Source organism: Canis aureus, chromosome 22 (assembly GCF_053574225.1).
Source record: "Canis aureus isolate CA01 chromosome 22, VMU_Caureus_v.1.0, whole genome shotgun sequence".
Classification (NCBI taxonomy): domain Eukaryota; kingdom Metazoa; phylum Chordata; class Mammalia; order Carnivora; family Canidae; genus Canis; species Canis aureus.
The window spans coordinates 19,260,364-19,278,171 of NC_135632.1; the positions used below are offsets into that span (position 1 = coordinate 19,260,364).

The 17,808-nt window shown below is 36.9% G+C and overlaps 1 protein-coding gene and 1 long non-coding RNA gene across 7 annotated transcripts in view; one reads left to right on the forward strand and one right to left on the reverse strand.

The window, feature by feature from the left end:
- Nucleotides 1–5,948: 5,948 nt before the first annotated feature.
- LOC144293847 (uncharacterized) lies at nt 5,949–12,014 on the forward strand. The gene is made up of 2 exons (XR_013361179.1): nt 5,949–6,834; nt 11,039–12,014. It is a non-coding gene; the product is annotated as an uncharacterized LOC144293847 (long non-coding RNA).
- NCK1 (NCK adaptor protein 1) overlaps nt 6,836–17,808 on the reverse strand; it is a 76,278-nt gene continuing 65,305 nt past the window's right edge. For all 6 annotated transcript variants that reach the window (XM_077865033.1, XM_077865034.1, XM_077865037.1 and 3 more), the window contains 2 exons: nt 11,312–12,024; nt 6,836–8,692 (listed from right to left, as the gene is read on the reverse strand). In XM_077865033.1, the coding sequence (XP_077721159.1) occupies nt 8,498–8,692; nt 11,312–12,024 (908 nt within the window). In that variant the 3' untranslated portion in view covers nt 6,836–8,497. The remainder of the gene's footprint in view (nt 8,693–11,311; nt 12,025–17,808) is intronic.

A 17,808-nucleotide genomic window follows, 5' to 3' on the forward strand; every position in this document is an offset into this window, starting at 1 on the left:
AGAGAGAGAGAGAAATCACAAAGAGGGGGAGCAGCAGAGGGTGAGGGAGAAACAGACTCCCTGCTGAGCAGGGAGCCTGATACAGGGTTTGATCCAGGACTCTGATTAAGGCAAATGCTTAACCTGTTGTGCCATCCAAGTACCCCAATACATTGGGGGATTACTCACTTTGACTGGCTGCTCTTTCGCAGGCTCCCCATCTTATGGTTTGGCCCCTGGATCAGCAAAGAAAGGCTTCCAGTTGAAGATATCTATTAGAGGGTAGTTAAAAGAACGGGCTCTGGAGACTGTCTGGGCTGGCATCTGGGCTCTGCCACTTAACAGTTGTATTAGTTATATAGATTTTTTACTACATCATGGTCAAGAACACTTGCTGCATGCTCTCCTTGATCCCAGCACTGAGTATGGCCACGTCTATGCCCTGACCTCTGGTCACCAGCTGCTTGTACCGTCTCACTGCTTCCCTAGCGTCCAATCCTGGCCTCCTTTGCCTTTGGGTCTGGACACACCTCAGCTTGGGAGTGCTTCATACATACTAGACTCAATACCTGTCCCCACTTTTACCTTTGTTCTCCCAGTCCTGGCTTCCTAATTCCTCTATCCTAAGTCCACTTCTGCCCACAATTTCCACATGTTAAAAGTTAACAATAAAAGTCAAAGTGTACTGGCTATCTACTACGTGCCAGGAATTGTCCCTAAAGGCTTTCCATAATTATAAGGATTTCCATATATTGTATAACAGACTTACAAGGTAAGATTTGATTTCCAACTTTTCAGATGAGGACATAGGGCTCAGAGAAATTTATTTACTGTAGATCACAGAGCTAGTCAGGGATGGAAACTGGAATTCCACCTGAAGTTTACCTAACTCCAAGTCTTTTTTCACTTACCTTATTGCCCCGAGTGTCTGAAGAGCAGAGTGAGGTGAGTGATCTTGGAGATTAGCAAAGGTTTTAGAGAACTGACAAATCTCAATATGGAATACTAAGGATCTATCAATTTAGATTTGGGTAGGAGAGATGCATTCAGTTTAGGATTCAACTGGGTGAGTGGCATGAGCCAGGCCCAAGGACCAAAAAGTTGAAGGGAATACACACTGAGGATAGAAAGGAAATGGTACGGAAACAGAAAATGATGGAACACTCATTTACTCATGCTGTGAGAGAAGGAGAGTTGTTAGCAGAACTTGGGTCTTAAGATAGTTAGCTGTACTTGGGCATGAATTCCTGTCTCCTAAGGAGAGTCTCTCTCTTGGGCTCAGCACATCTCAAGGGACACTGAAGGGGTAATATTATCTGCCTGCCACAGCTTTTGAATGACAGTTCCTGTCAGGACTGCTTCATGACTCCAGGAATTCTTACCATCCACCTCCACTTGGGCCTGCCATTGGGTGAGAACTTCTGGAGGGTTGTGCCTCACCTTCCACCTCCTACCCTTGCTTAGACATCCCCACTCTGATCTTGCCTTCGTCTTCTGGCTTTGAGGTATATCTTTGTAGCCTCTTGTCCATGCAACGTACCCAAACCAAACTATCCCCTAATTTGTCTCCTGCACTTTTCAGTTCAATTTCTACCGCTTTCCAGAGTTGAAGGATCATCTATATCTGAAGATGAACTGCTAGGAGAATGAGTCTATTTCCTATTACAAGCAAGTATAGTCTAAAATAGGAGGGTTTTTTTTTTTTCATATTACACTATCTGCCATTTAAGTATTTGATATTTAATTTTACAAGAAAAAGCAAAGAGAGAAAAGGTTTTTGTGGATAAAGGTAAAGAGGCAGTGGGGAGGGATAAGGAGGTTGATGGTCAAAAAGACTGAGCTCTGTAAGGCTGACACTAGAATGAAGCAAGGGGAGCAGACAGTAGGGCACAAAATTTGAGGCCATCATTCTTAGGGTTATACAAGTGCAGGATAGGTCCTGGTGCCCTGCATGGACGACATGGTCAATTACTCTATTCCAATAACCACTCCTTGCCCTACTTAGATGACTTCCCTTTCCTTTACCAAGGTTCCTAAATATCTATGTCCAGTATTTTCAGCACAGCTGACAGTTGTAATCCAGTCTCAATTTCTTTCTCTTCTTTCCTCTTTCCCTCTTTCTTTTGGAAGTAAAAGTGGAATTAATTAAACAGTGGAATTCCCCTTGTCTTATATTCTTTGAATTCCTGCTTCCACTGAATCTGCTTCAGATATAATTTCCACACTTTCAAGCTCTAGTTTTCAGGGTTCTTGTAGCCCTTTTTCACCTCCTCTGAATATACTTTTCAATTTCCTCTGTAGTTTATTGTCTGGCCACCAGTGTAGAGCACCAGGAATTTAACCTTACTTAGGGTTAAATTTTTCCTTAGGGTGTGATCAATTAAAAGCCTTATGTCTGTCAAATAGTTCTTCTTCTGTAGTTATAACTGATTTTTTTCAATGTGACATGCCCCAACAACTTTAAAGGTGGAGAATCAAGCTTTATTCACAATAGCCCTTTGTAGTTAAAAGTTCTATGCCTAATAACATACTAGTTTATTCAATTAAAAAAAATGAAAACCAGAAACAATGCTCTGTAATAGTGAAGACTGTAATAGTCATCAGTGATTCTATTACTTGGAGCACACAATATACTCAACGGTCAATTTTTTAATTAGAGGCCTCCTTTGATCACCCAATATAAACATTCCACTTCTCACTCTCACCCCCCTCAACCTACTGCTCTATTCTTTCTTTAGAGCACTTCTCCATTAGGCGTTTCACCAGTAGAAATATAAATTTTATGACAGCTTTTGGACACCTTTGTCTATTTTCTTCAGTATCACATTGCTAGCTCAGAACTCTGACACCTGGGCATTCAAATATTTGAGGTGAGTTGGTTGGATGGCTGGATGATGGATAAACATCTCCAAAAGCTAAACACAGACACACAATCATACACACACATATATAACAGTTCAAATTTTTTTTTTTTCATTTTGGCACCAAGTGATTAGCATATGCCCTGAGAAAATCAGGAAATCTGTTTTAACATCCCCCCTTATCTATAGTCTAGAAAACATTTCAGAACAAGCAAAATATGGCATTACATGCTCCTAGACACAACACGCTTATTCAGGGATTACAAATTTCTTCCCTAAGAGCTCAAGAAAATCAATTCAATAATCATTCCTCTAAAATAGACAACACTTCAGTCTCATTCTGGAACTCAGGTCTTCACATGTCTCCATAATTACCCAAGGGCTATCTGCAACTTTTCCATGTAGGCTCAGATATAAATTTTCTTAGCCCAGAGATTTATTTAAAGCAACTAGTTATTTTTACTTTAGATGTCTATTGTTAATTGTCTATTTGTTTTCCTGTTTGAAAGTCATTATTATTCAAAAGCTACCAGGAAACGTGGAAAAAAGGAAATTGACTACTTTGTCTTCTGTAGTTATAACTACAAATGAAATTTCCATTATTCCAAAATACTGAGCCCAGCTTTACGTAGCCTTAAAAATAGCTTAAAAAGTAATTTGAGTGAAATATTTAAAAATCAGCCAGACCAGTAGGTAAATTAAATATCTGTGCTAAGCCACTTTAGGCAATAGGTCAATTTTGAAATATTTGATAATGAAAGTGCTCTGGCCAGCAGACATATTCTTTAAAAGACACTTTGGTTTAAAAAATGTACCTTGGGGACCCTGGGTGGCTTAGCGGTTTAGCGCCTGCCTTCAGCTCAGGGCGTGATCCTGGAGTCCTGGGATCGAGTCCCACATCAGGCTCCTGGCATGGAGACTGCTTCTCCCTCTGCCTGTGTCTCTGCCTCTCTCTGTCTTTCATGAATGAATAAAAAATCTTTAAAATAAAATAATAAAATAAAATAAAATAAAATAAGTACCTCTATGTGGCCAATTATAACTGAAACTCCTGTTCATCAAAACTCACAACACTCAATTTAGGTTCTACCCATTAAACAAAAAAGTCTTGGCAAACTGTATACTTTCAGATCAAGAAACACGTTGCTGGCAAACTTGGTTGCTCAGTCACTTGGTTTAAGTCATGTAACAGCAAGAAATTAGGGTGTGGATTAGGCATAGTATGCTGGTCTGCACGTGTTTAGAGGATGACAGAGTTGAGTCATATAAACTTGCTAAACCAACAGAACCAGCTTATCAGAAGAGAGAGCTTCCTACCTTGCTTCACAGTAGAATCAAATAATGGTTTTCCCTAGCAGTAATGCTGCATTTTTTAAGAAGTCCCCTGGATGCTGTTCAGAACATAAAATGGACGTCATCTTGTATCAAATGTCCTTGAAGAAGGGACTACAGTTGTGAAGCCATTTGGAAAGTTAAAAGATTTCTCTCTATATATGTATCTATATACACAAAAATACAAAGGGCCCCCTTAGAGCAAAATATTAAAGTGGAAAGGTTAAAATGTGTTATAATGCTACATTCCTAAATTTGTTGATTTGGACATTACATTCTGAGGTGTTTCTGAAAAATAATAGTTTTCAGATTCTAAACCAGAAACTCTATGTTATAGGAAAAATAGGGACTAACAAGTATATTTGGAGATGTGAACTATGGAGATAAGGGTTGGGAAGGGGACTTTTACAATTTTTTTTTTTTTTTTTTAACGATGTACTTTAGTAAACATGAGGGGACTATTCAACTTAGATTCCATCCAATAGTCACCTTGTGGGAATTCAACTGCAGAACTGCCATATTATTTACGGGAAACCAGAACTCTAAACTTTATGTGAAATTCCCCAATTTTAAAATGTGAACAATTACTTTTTTTGTACTGTGTAGGCTGAGCTGTACTCTGAAGAAGGCACCTGGCCAAGATGTGGGAGAGAGGCATGCTGAAATTTGGACTTTTCTACAAGGAAAAAGGCTGGTCTTGAGTTGAGGCAAGGGGTAGAAGGTAAAAGGTACCTTTTCCTAATTCTCACAAAAGTACCTACACTGACAGCAGTGCCCCTGCTTCTTTCAATCTCTGGATTAGAAGACAGGATGAGAGCATTAAAATGAGATAATTTATGTGCCATGTACCTACAAGGATGGCCTTTTCCAACCAACCCAAGTTGCTCATCTGCTAGGCCTTTTTATTCTTCCAGCAATAGCAATGGATTAGCTAGCCTTCCTGTTTTTAGTGATATATCTGTGACACTTTTATTGTGCTATACATCTGTGTTACTGTGTATAGTAAAAGATACATTCAATATGTATCTTATGTATGTATTCATACATATTCTACTGAATCCTAAGGACCTATGACCAATTAACAAATATCGCAACAACAGCTTTTGATTATTGAACTTAGATGAAGTTCTCAAATAACTTCTTCCAAGATTTTGGAGAAGTTATTTACAGATGTGGATCGGGCAGTGTTATCTGTTTAAATTGATGGCTAAGTGTCCCCTCATATGTGGAAGAAAATTTCCGTTAAGATAGAACATTTCACCTATTTCTTTTTATGTAAGATTTATTTATTTATTTTAAGGAGTGCGAGAGAAAGAACAAGAGAGCAAGATGGAGAGAATCCCAAGCTGAGCACAGAGTCCAATGCACGGCTCGAGCCCATGACCCTGAGCTCACAACTTGAGCAGAAACCAAGAGTTAGATGCTCATTTGACTAAGCCACCCAGGCTACTCCCAGAACTCTTAGGCTAAAACAAACACACAGATGGCAGTGTGTCACCAAACAGAATGTACCAGACTGGGAAAAAGGAAACCTGGTTTCTAATACAAGTCGGGCTACTAGCTAGCTATGTAGATGTTTTCTAAGGTTGTTCTAATTCTTAAGAAAATTGCTTCAAATAAAATTTATGCTTATAAAGACAGTCATTGATATAAGGATTGGCTTAAGACTTTTAAAAATTGATAAAATATTTGAGTACAAAATTCCATAGTTTCTAGTGAGGTTTTCATTCCAGAATAACAGCACACAATAGGTATTATTGGCTCATCAACTCCCTGGCATTTTGCAGCCCAGCTGTGCATGCATAGGAGAGGAACTAAAGGACTTGAGAAACTACAGGATACTTGAAAGAAGAAAAATGTAGCAACAGAAAAAGAAAAGAGGGCAGACTGGGTGGCTCAGCGGTTTAGCGCCGCCTTCAGCCCGGGGCCTGATCCTGGCGTCCCGGGATTGAGTCCCATGTCAGGCTCCCTGCATGGAGCCTGCTTCTCCCTCTGCCTGTGTCTCTGCCTCTCGCTCTCTGTGTGTCTCTCATGAATGAATAAATAGAATCTTTTAAAAAAGAAAAAAAGAAAAAGACAAATGATGACACCTTTTACATTTGCACGGAATAGGTTTTCTCTTGTGTGATTTAACAAATGGAAGAGTTCTACAGCCTGGTTTGCCTGCCTCACCTCCTGGATGCTGTTCAAGCTTTGTTTTGTTGAACAATCAGATACCCAAGTCTTTTGCCTTGTGGAAGATGAGTATATGCAGTGCTTGTTATATGCAGGTGCAGGTCATGTGGCCTATCTGGGAACTCTCTAGTTATTATAAATCTAATTATGTCAGAGAATGTGCAATCTACTTCCAGTCTTCTCCATTCCTAGCTGCTTTCTTAAAATCCTTAACATAAGTTCAGTGGGGTTTGCTATAAATATAGCTCATGTGATACATGATTAATGCATCAATTACATTGTGATTACAAAGTATTAATTGCTTCTTTTTTTTTAAGAAACATCTTTTTAAAAAGAAGACTGGGGGGAAAAACAAAAAATGGAGAAAAAGAAAGCATCATCAGCTGTTTAAAATCAAATAAAAAGGTGTTTACTACCTAATCATATATATAACACTTTGAAACTATTTTCTTCAACTTATATTCAAGTGATTTTACAGCAAAAACAGGTAAGCACATGACTTTTATTTCTATTACAATTGTCTACTAATAATCATCTCAATAAACAAAGAGAGACTGACAAAGATAATGAAATATGAACTAAAAGGCTTTAAAAGTAGATGTGGTGAAAATAAAAAATTGTACATCAATGCTTTAATTGTATTTGCTGACTCCTATTGCTTAGTGGGAGAAGCCAGGGCTGCCACCCAGTGGCAATGTAAGTCTTCAAATGATTTTAAGAGTTAAAGAATAAAAATTACTTAAAATAACTTAAAAAAATAATCCAAAAACCTCAGGAATTAGACAATTTCAATTTTAACATCAGTAATTTTGGTGTATTAAATACTTATCTATAACACATTAAAGAATAGAAACATTCATTTGCTTAGGCCGCACTGGGGAAATTTTTAAAAATACCATAAGATTTCCTAATACTGAAAGTAATTTTGCTTAAATTTAAATTCCAGAACAAATTATGTCGGAGAGGATAGCTAAGACCACAAAATACAGCTGTTTTCTTCTGTGACCTGCAGAAGTAGATTCAATACTCTATAGTAGCCTCTCATTCATACACCCAAGCTTCTGTTTAGTAAACAAAAACAATAGAAACTCTCCAAAAGTAAGATTTCAAAAATAACCTTCTCTAACCATTTGGCACATCCCATCTTTTCCTCAGGTATGATCAATTTTAGTGTCTCAGTCAACAAAACTCAAAGCTGAAAGGAGGAAAAGAAAATAGCAGAAATACTATACCTAATACTGATAGACATGTTTGGGGAGGGGAGACAAGTATCTCACTGCCTCCTACTTTCCCAACATTTGGCTGCAGCTTTTTTCACACTGACACAGATACAACATGCCCCAATACAAGATGCTTTGTCAAAATAACACTAGGGGAAAAAAAAAACATAACACTAGGGCATCCATTTATAGTTTAAAAAGCTAAATATCTCAGAGACTGCTTTATTCTCTTAAATAACCAGGTAAGAAGCAACCCCACAAAAAAGTCCTAGAAGTTTAGATTTTTGTTTCCAACAGTTGCAAATTAAAAGTGTACAAGATACGTTTTCAAACCTATGTCCCATTTGTTTTGCTTTACAATGAAGACAATGAATATTTTTTAAAAATGGCAGACACAACATACTTGATATTTACAATGGCTTGCAACAAATACCTGAAAATAATTTCTAATTATCCATTTATTATTGCTATTTAGTCACAGAAAAGAACATTGTCCAAGAAATTTATTTTAGCATATGCCATATACTGATATAATAATTTTATATGAAGAGAAACCATTGCAGAAGTGACCTAAATATGGTGCCCTTACAAGGAAATAAAGAAAAAAACCAATAAATTCTTCCATGTAAAGACTTTCGATCTGCATCATCTTTAGAAAATATAAAACCTTAATATTAGAAGCAAAGAGAAAAACAGACAAGAAACAATAAAACAGAAGACCAAGGATAAGGAACTGCTTTATGCAGATGCTTTGCATATGTAGTATATATGTATGGGCTGAGTTATAATAAAAATACTTATGTATCACACTCAATTCTCATGTAGAGTCAGAAATCAATTTCCAATCAAATATGATTGGATTGACATTTTCTCAGTCTTCAATTACATGATGAGTTATAGCTGTATAGCAGTCACTTCTGGTCAGCATTATCATGACAAATGCTTGATAAGATACAGTTTTTCTCCTTGTTCACTTGTAAAAATTGGTGCCTTTTTGTAATGTTCTACAAGTTCTTCCATGGTGCTGAATTTACGCTGCCCAATGCAGTAGACAGTCTCTTTTAGTTGGACTTTAAAATGCTTGTTTTTCCCTTGTGCTTTTAGTGATACAGAGAAATCATTTGGCTAAAAGAGAAAAAAATACATAGGGTAAACATTTTGAAACATATCTATTAGCATTTTTATATTACACTAATAATAATAAAGTGCTCAAATCTTAGCTAAGTACTAGGCACTATGCTATTTACATAGATTATCTCCTTTACACCTCTAACCAACCCTTTTTAGAGATGACAAAATCAAGGCCAAGAAAAGCTAAGTTGCTCAAAATCATCCATGTAGTTAACAAGACAGCCAGGATGCAAACCCAAGCAGCCAGACTCCAAAGTCTCTTAAATAATATGCTCTAACACCTATGGCAAATCCTTTAGTTTAACATCTGAAGCACAAGAGCTATCTTCTCTCCTTCAGACAACTGGAGAAACACATGAGAAAACATGAGTTAATGTGAGCTAACAGTAGCTATCTCATAGACTAGCTCAGATATTCGGCTGAATTCTTAAAGACAATAGACACTAATGAGAGGTCATAAACTCAAATGCCTACAAGGGTCAAAAGACATATAAACAAATGACAGGGTGGACAGAGAGAAGGAACAGTGCATGGCCAATTTAAAGAAAGTGGCCACTTAGTGGTGATTGTTGTCTTGTAGAAATACAGGCAAGGTTGGCAGGCCTTCCAATTTTATTTTTATTTATTTATTTAAAAAAAAGATTTATTTATTCATTCATTCATTCATTCATTCAGGGGGAGGGAGGGAGGGAGGGGGGGGGAGAGAGATAGTAGAGACACAGGCAGAGGGAGAAGCAGGCTCCATGCAGGAAGCCTGACACGGGACTGGATCCCGGGTCTCCAGGATCACACCCCGTGCTGCAGGCGGCGCTAAACCGCTGCACCCCGGGGCTGCCCAGGTCTTCCAATTTTAAAAGGAAGTCTGTCACCTGACTTTTTATAGTAAATTTCCCAATATTTAAATACTGGTAACAAATTCAAATGTTTAAAAAACATTGTTCATGTCAAACAAAATATCCTGTTTGAAATCTTTACTTTAAAAATTCTAGGGATGCTTGGGTGGCTCAGTGGTTGAGCATCCCTTCAGCTCAGGGCCTGATCCTGGGGTCTCAGGACTGAGTCCTGCATTGGGCTCCCCGCAGGGAGCCTGTTTCTCCTTCTGCCAATGTCTGCCATTCTGTTTCTCATGAATAAATAAAATCTTAAAAAAAAAATCCTACTGCTAAAAATGATGGTGCATGTTGGCTAATATCCATGCTCAAATACCCACCAAGAAAACAGTGTTTTGTAACCAAGCTACTTTCTTACTTTTTGTTGTTTTTTTTAACCTAAACACTTTTCTGAACAGTCTAAAAGTTTTATATAGTTACTGACAAAGTTTCAAATAGTGAGCTTCTTGGAAACATCCTATACCTATGGTTACTCTTACCACCTGCTCTAAGGTCACTCATTTCCTAATGCTTCTTGCTCACTGCTTGTCCTAGAAAGATAGATCAAGTCAGGCATCTAACAGAAAACAAATCCCACCCCTGTTCCCTATCATTGATCCTGCTCTTCCTGAGGGGTTATGTACAGGCCTCATTTCCTGAACTTCATATCAAGCAGTTCAATTACCTCTCTTTTCTTCCCTCCCTTTTATAAACATATACACGCTATATGCAAGTGCACATACACACACCAGATAAGTTTTCTTCTGACTTTAAATCTTTTCCACAATCACACATTCACATTTATAGAACTACATACACAGAAACAAAGCCAATACTAATGATCTGAAAACTGGAAAAGTAGTGGTATCCTTTTAAAAGGAAAAATAAAGACCAGTTAAATGAATAGGACCAAATTCTAATATTCTAAACAGTAATCAAAAGAGCCTACATAACTATTATTCCATTTTTATGGTTTCATAGTTTTACTAATATTAGAAAAAATATCTTTTATTGCAAATACATTTCAAAAACAGTGAGTATTAAAATAGGTTTCTGAGGTAAATAATAAAAGTGTATTCCAACTTCCAAACAACCAATCTATGAACAAACTTAAATCTCAATTTCTTTAATTTAGGGATTTCCTTTTATAAGGATGACAGCACATCCAATATGCAATTTAAAAAATGTTTTCTCAGGTGCACCTAGGTGGCTCAGTCAGTCAATCTTCTGACTCTCGATTTCAGCTCAGGTCATGATATCATGGTCGTGAGATTGAGCCCCGAGTCAGGCGCTGCATTGAGTGTGGAACCTGCTTGAGATTCTCTTTTCTCCTCTGCCCCTCCCCACACACATGTGGGTGCACATACTCTCTTCCTCTCAAGAAAAAAAAAAAAATTTCCCCCAGTTTAGTCCATTGCATTGTTTTAACTCTGAACAGAGAAGTCACAGTTCAGTTTTCTCCATTTTTCAGTGTAATGCAACAGAAGATATTTCAGAAATGCAAGACCAAAAGAATTCAAAAGGCCAAATAATCCAGCATAGTTTAATCACTGCTAGGGCTGTATTTTATTCAAAATAAATATGGTTGGAAAGAACATTGACTTTAGCTTCAGAAAATGTAAGTATACATCCCAACTTATCACCTGATTAATTTTAAAGCAGCAACTTACTCTTTCCAATCTTCTATTTATTTATTTTTTTAATACTCAGAGCTCTATTTCTATTTATTTGAAAATCAACTTACCGAAGATTCACTATCACGAATGAGGAAATCACCTTCATGCCCTCTTTCATTTAATGCCATTTCTGCTTGATGCCTGGTGACTTTCCCATAATACCATGGATTGCCAGCAAACTTTCCAGTGAGTGAAGGCCTAATGTAATCACACTGAGGAGGTGATGGTTCCAAACCTGAGGTTAATGGATTGTTCTGCATAATGGTAACATAGTTTTTTGGCACCAGACCAACCATTCCATTGATCTTCCTGCATTTCCACCATTCAGGGTCATTTTCAGGCTTTTCAATAACATCCATTACATCTCCTTTCTCAAAATTAAGTTCTTCATCATTGGACGAACTGAATGGGTAAAGAGCCTGTACCACATGCAACACTTGGCCAGTATTTAGGTTATTGACAACTGCTGCTAATTTTTCTGACAGAGAACCCACATGGTCACCCAAAGGACTGTCACCTTCCTCAGTTACATAGTTTGAAGGGAACCATCCAACTTGTCCATTGTAGCTACCTCGCCACCACCCATCACTGCATTTCTCCATGACGATCACCTTTGTCCCTTTTATCAATGACAATTCATCCTCTCTCTCTGCCATGTAGTTAAATTTTACATAAGCAGGCATGTTGAGATCATACAGACGTTCCCCTGGGTCAACAAAGCTATCATCAGCAGGTGATGCAGAATCTGGCACACTGTGTTTTCTTTTCACTTTTCCAATGCCTGTTCACATAAAAAGAGTAATAAAAGAATATAAGATAATGATAACCAAAAAATACAATTTTTCATTATTAAAAAAGGATCTTTACCTCTGTAGTTTTTTTAAGCCTTTAAATTTAGATAACAAATTTCTTCTTTTTTTCCTTTCTTTACATCTTCATGACTTGTTTATTTTATAACTGGAAGTTTGTACCTTTTGACTTCCTTCACAAATTTTTTTCACAACCAAACATATAAATCAGTTATTATATGACAGTTTATCCTCTCATCTTTTCTTTCAAAGGTGCTGAAATAATTGTATAACATAATGACAATTTCCCTAAATTTAACAAAATTTCTTCCAAATATAGATTATTTCTCTCATATCTACAACCTAAGTACATAGGTTCACCAAGCCCCTATGCTTGTCTTACTTTATCAATCTAAATTCTATAATTAGCTGTATAAAAATAAAACAACAAATTACAACTTGATATGCAATATAAGTTGTAGGTCTGTCTGGGTAATCCTTTCATTTGCTTTCGTAGTTCCCATATCCATGCTGCTCTATTTACCTCATTATGTTTATTTTATTTTAAAGATTCTATTTATTTATTCATCAGAGAGAGAGAGAGAGAGTCAGAGACACAGGCAGAGGGAGAAGCAGGTTCCATGCACGGAGCCCGACGTGGGACTTGATCCCGGGGCCTCCAGGATCACGCCCTGGGCCGAAGGTGGTGCTAAACCACTGAGCCACCCGGGCTGCCCTGTTTATTTTAAAGTAATACATTATTTCCTTGTTTTTCTCCCCTCACCCTCTTCACATGCGAGCTCCAGAAGAGCAGGGATTTTCGTTTACTTTGTTCACAGATACAAAACCAAAAATCTCAGACAGTGCTTAGTACATAGTAGATGCTTAATACATATTTGTTGAAAGAAATGAGAAAAGAACCACATGGTACTACCATCATAAATGTATGCTATGTCAACTTTGATCATGTGTTTTCACTGCTGGTCATTTCTTAGCACATGATTTTGTGTTCTGCTTTTTTGTTTGTTTTTTTTTGTTGTTGTTGTTTTTTGTGTGTGTGTGTTCTGCTTTTACTGAGAAAATGGAGGCACTCCTAGATAAAACTCCTCAAACCTTCTCACTATCTCAAAACTCCTTATTACCCTCAATCTTTTTCTTCATGCAAATTTTCAATCTCTGATCCTCCCAGGATTTTAAATACCATTTTTCCTGCCTCTTTTGGGACTCTTGGCCATCCCTGTTTCCCTCCTACTCAGATCCTTCTACTGTCTAAAAACATACTCAGATCATTTCCATTCCAAAATAAAGTTACTTCAATCCTGCTACTCCTTTTGAACTATACCATTCTTTAAACATGGTAAAAAGACTCTTTTTCCCTTCAACTTCTTCACCATTCACTCACTCATTCCTAACTTCTTATGATCTGATCCTTTAATCTCTACCATTCTACCAAACTACTCAATAAAAACCATTCTTATAAAAATTGTGTCATCTCTTTACTGCCAATCAATAACTTTTAGAGCCCTCATTCTTTTCAAACTCTCAAGGCAGCAACTAAGATCACAGATTATTCTATTGTTTTTCTCCTTTAACTTCCCTGAGAGTCTCCTGTCTTACCTACTGACCTGTTTAAATATTTTTATTTATCTCTGTCTGGGCTCCCCTAAACCTTGTTATAAAATTGTACTGTATTTTCTGTCTTCCTTCTTTAATACGAGTTTCCTGAAGGCAGGAAAAAATACCTTTGTATTTTCAGCACCCACATAATAGGAACAAAATAAATGTTTGCTGAATGAAAAAGTGAAGAGATTCCTCAGTTAAAAGCGTTTCCCAAAATATGATGCCTGAACTTCCTCTCTACTTCAAGGATATCTTATACTTTTGTTTTTTGTAACTTCTGTATAGAAGGTTCTAATAAGGTCTCTCTGCAGGTCTAAGCTCTGTCTGGAATTCAAGAACTATGATTCCAACTGTCACTAGACGCCTACAGATTGTAGATATTTGAACTTCAAATACAACAAATACAAGACTTATCTCTAAATAAAAATAACCTCTCCCATGCCAATAAATCAGTTCCCTGCCTCTCAGCTTCTTTACTTGTAGTTAATATCATCCCAAAAAATCCCCACATCAGGAATTTCTGGCAGAGTAGGGAATTCTATGGCTCCATTTGCCCAGAAAGGCAACTAATGAGCTGACAGATAATGTCAAAATCAACTTTTGCAGAACTCTGGAATCTAGTAAAAAAATTTTACAAAACTAGGGCAAAGATTAGTGAAAAAAGAAGCTGCTGCTTTGTAGTAAGAATGCTATGGCATTTTAAATCACTTGCCGATCATCTTTTACATCCCAAATCAGTAGTGGCTTTGAGGACAGTAACTGGCACTCCTAATGCCAGAGGGAGCAATACAGATCTTATTCTCAAAGAATTATGACTGTGGGTTTCAAGCTGTTTGGCGGCTATGTGAAGGATAGGCATAAAAGCTTGCCTTGGTTTTACTGGACCTGGAACGTTCTCATTCTTTTCCTGAAATCATTTAATTGATGTAGCAGCCTGGAGAAAGGGGCAAAAACTAGGACAAGGCACAGACTGAAAACCCCAGCAAGGAAAAGACAGAACACCAACTTCAGAGGCCACACAGGACAAAGAATATAGACTTTACAAAAATAGTTTAGAAAACTCACTAAACAAGTAAACAACCTATAATAAGAAGCAACAACAAACCATAGCGGGGGTAGAATCTGATGATAGAAGAAAAAACTGTCAATCAAGAATTCTATACCCAGCAATATTGTCCTTCAAATTTGAAGGAAAAATTAAGACACTCCTAGGTAAACAGAAACTGAAGGAGTTTGTCACACTAGGTTCATGCTAAATAAATGCTGAAGAAAGTCCTCTAGGCTGAAATGAAAGGACACTAAACAGTAACTTAAAGCCATATGAGGAAGCAATAGTAAAGGTAGCTTCGTTCATAAATATAAAAGCCAGTATTCTTATTTTTTTGGTTCGTAAATCCTCTTTTTTTTTTCCTATATGATTAAGATACAAATTTATAAAACAGTAATTTCAAATCGAGGTTAATGGGCAAACAATGTATAAAAACAGAACTTTATGGGGCAGTTGGTTAAGCTTCAGACTCTTTGGTTTCATAAGCTTCAGACTCTCAGGATCGTAAGATGGAGCCCTATGGGGCTCTCTGCTCAGCAGGGAGTCTGTTTCTCCCTCTCCCTCTGTGCTCGCTCATGCACTCTCTCTCTCAAATAAATAAAATCTTTAAAAAAAAATTCTCAAAAAAAAAAAAATCTCTCTCCTTCTCCCTCCATCCCTACCCCCCTTTCTAAAATAAAATAATAAATCTTAAAAAAAAAAAAAAAAGATGAACTGTAAAGGAGTAGTTTTATATACCAGCTAAATTTACATCATTTCAAAAATGACTGTTAAAAAGTTAAAATGTTAATTATAATCCTCAGGGTTATCACTAAGGAAAAGCTAAAAATAAAAAAAGAAAGAAACGAGAAGGGAAAATGGTACATCAGGAGAAAAATCAATTACAAAAGAAGTCAGTAGTAGAAGAATTGAGGGGAGAAAAGGCATGCAACATACAGGAAACAAATAGCAAAACAGTAGGCATGGGGCGCCTGGGTGGCTCAGCGGTTGAGCGCCTGCCTTCGGCCTAGGGTGTGATCCTGGAGTCTCTGGATCGAATCCCATATCAGGCTCCCCACATGGAGCCTGCTTCTCTCTGCCTATGTCTCTGACCGCCCCCCCCTCGCTCTCGCTCTGTCTCTCATGAATAAATAAAATCTTAAAAAAAAAAAAACAAACAGTAGGCAGCTTTCCTTACCTGTAATTACTTTAAAATATAAGTGAATTAAAATAATGGACTAAAGGGACAAAGGTTGGCAGAATGGATTTAAAAACAAGATCCAACTCCATGCTATCTATAAGCACTCACTTGAGATCCAGAGATACAAACAGGTAAAGCAAAAGGACAGAACAACATATTCCATGAAAATAGTAACCAAGAGAATGGTTGTATTAATAAAAGACAACACAGTCCTTAAGACACAGGTTGTTAAAGGAGACAAAAGACATTATTATGTATTGATAAAAGGGTCAATCCATCAAGAGGATACAAACATTATACACACCTAGTAAGAGAGCTTCAGGATATATAAAGCAAAACTGACAGAATTAAAGGGAGAAACTGACAGTTCTACAATATAGTTAGAGACTTTAATACTTTTCAATAATGAGTAGATCTAGACAAAAATTTATTAAGGAAATAGAGGACCTGAAAAATACTGTAAGTTAATTAGACCTAACAGACATAGAACACTGATATATATTTTTTTAAATTTTATTTATTTATGATAGTCACATAGAGAGAGAGAGAGAGGCAGAGACACAGGCAGAGGGAGAAGCAGGCTCCATGCACTGGGAGCCCGACGTGGGATTCGATCCCGGGTCTCCAGGATCGCACCCTGGGCCAAAGGCAGGCGCTAAACCGCTGCGCCACCCAGGGATCCCTAGAACACTGATAAACAACAGCAGAATATACAGTTTTCTCCAGTGGACATAGAACACTCTCCAAGATAAACCATATGTTAGGCCACAAGACAAATCTAAATACATTTAAAGAGACTGAAATCATACAAAATATCTTCTCTGACCATAATGGAATGAAACTAAAAATTAACAGAAAGCAAAACTGGAAAATTCACAAATATATGTAAATTAACACACTAAAACAACTGGTAGGTCAAAGAAAAAATTACAGGTGAGATTTAAAAATACTCTGAGACATACGGCAATGAAAACACAACATACCAAAATCTACAAGCTGCAGCAAAAGCAGTGCTCAGAAGGAAATTTTTTAAAAATTTTATTTATTTAGTTATTCATGAGAAACACAGAGAGAGAGAGGCAGAGACATAAGCAGAAGGAGAAACAGGCTTGATCCAGGGATCACGACCCAAGCCAAAGGCAGATGCTCAACCACTGAGCTACCCAGGTGCCCCTCAGAAGGAAATTTATAGCTCTAAAAGCTTATGATAAAAAAGGAAAATTTTTTTAAAGAAGAAATTTTTTTTAATTTATTTTTTATTGGTGTTCAATTTACTAACATACAGAATAACCCCCAGTGCCCATCACCCATTCACTCTAAAGAAGAAATTGATCTCACTCAAATCAATAACCTAACTTTATCCCTTAGAGAACTAGAGAAAGATCAAACTAACCCAAAGCTAGAAGAAGAAAAAAATAATAATAAAGATCAGAGCAGAGATAAACACAAGAATACAAAAGGAGAATACAAAAACAGTCAATGAAACTACATGAAATACAAAACAATGAAAAAGTTGTTTTTGAAAATAGCAAAATTGACAAGACTCAAATTACTAAAATCAGAAATAAAGTGGGATTTACTAGAAACCTAACAGAAATAAAATAAGAAAAAAAATAACACTATGAACACTTGTACACTAATAAATTAGATAACCTAGATGAAAAGAACAAATTGCTAAACACACAAACTCAAGAACCAATAGAAAAATTGGACAGATCTGTCACAAGTAAAAGAGTAAATCAGTAACCAAAAACTTCACAATAAGGAAAAGTCCAGGACTGAGTAACTTATCAATTCTACCAAACATTTCCTTCTCAAATTTCTACAAAAGAGATAGAAGGAAACATTTCGTAACTCATTCTATTGAGGTCAGCACTACCCTGGTATCAAAGCCAGATAAAGTTATCACAAGAAAAGTATTGACCAATA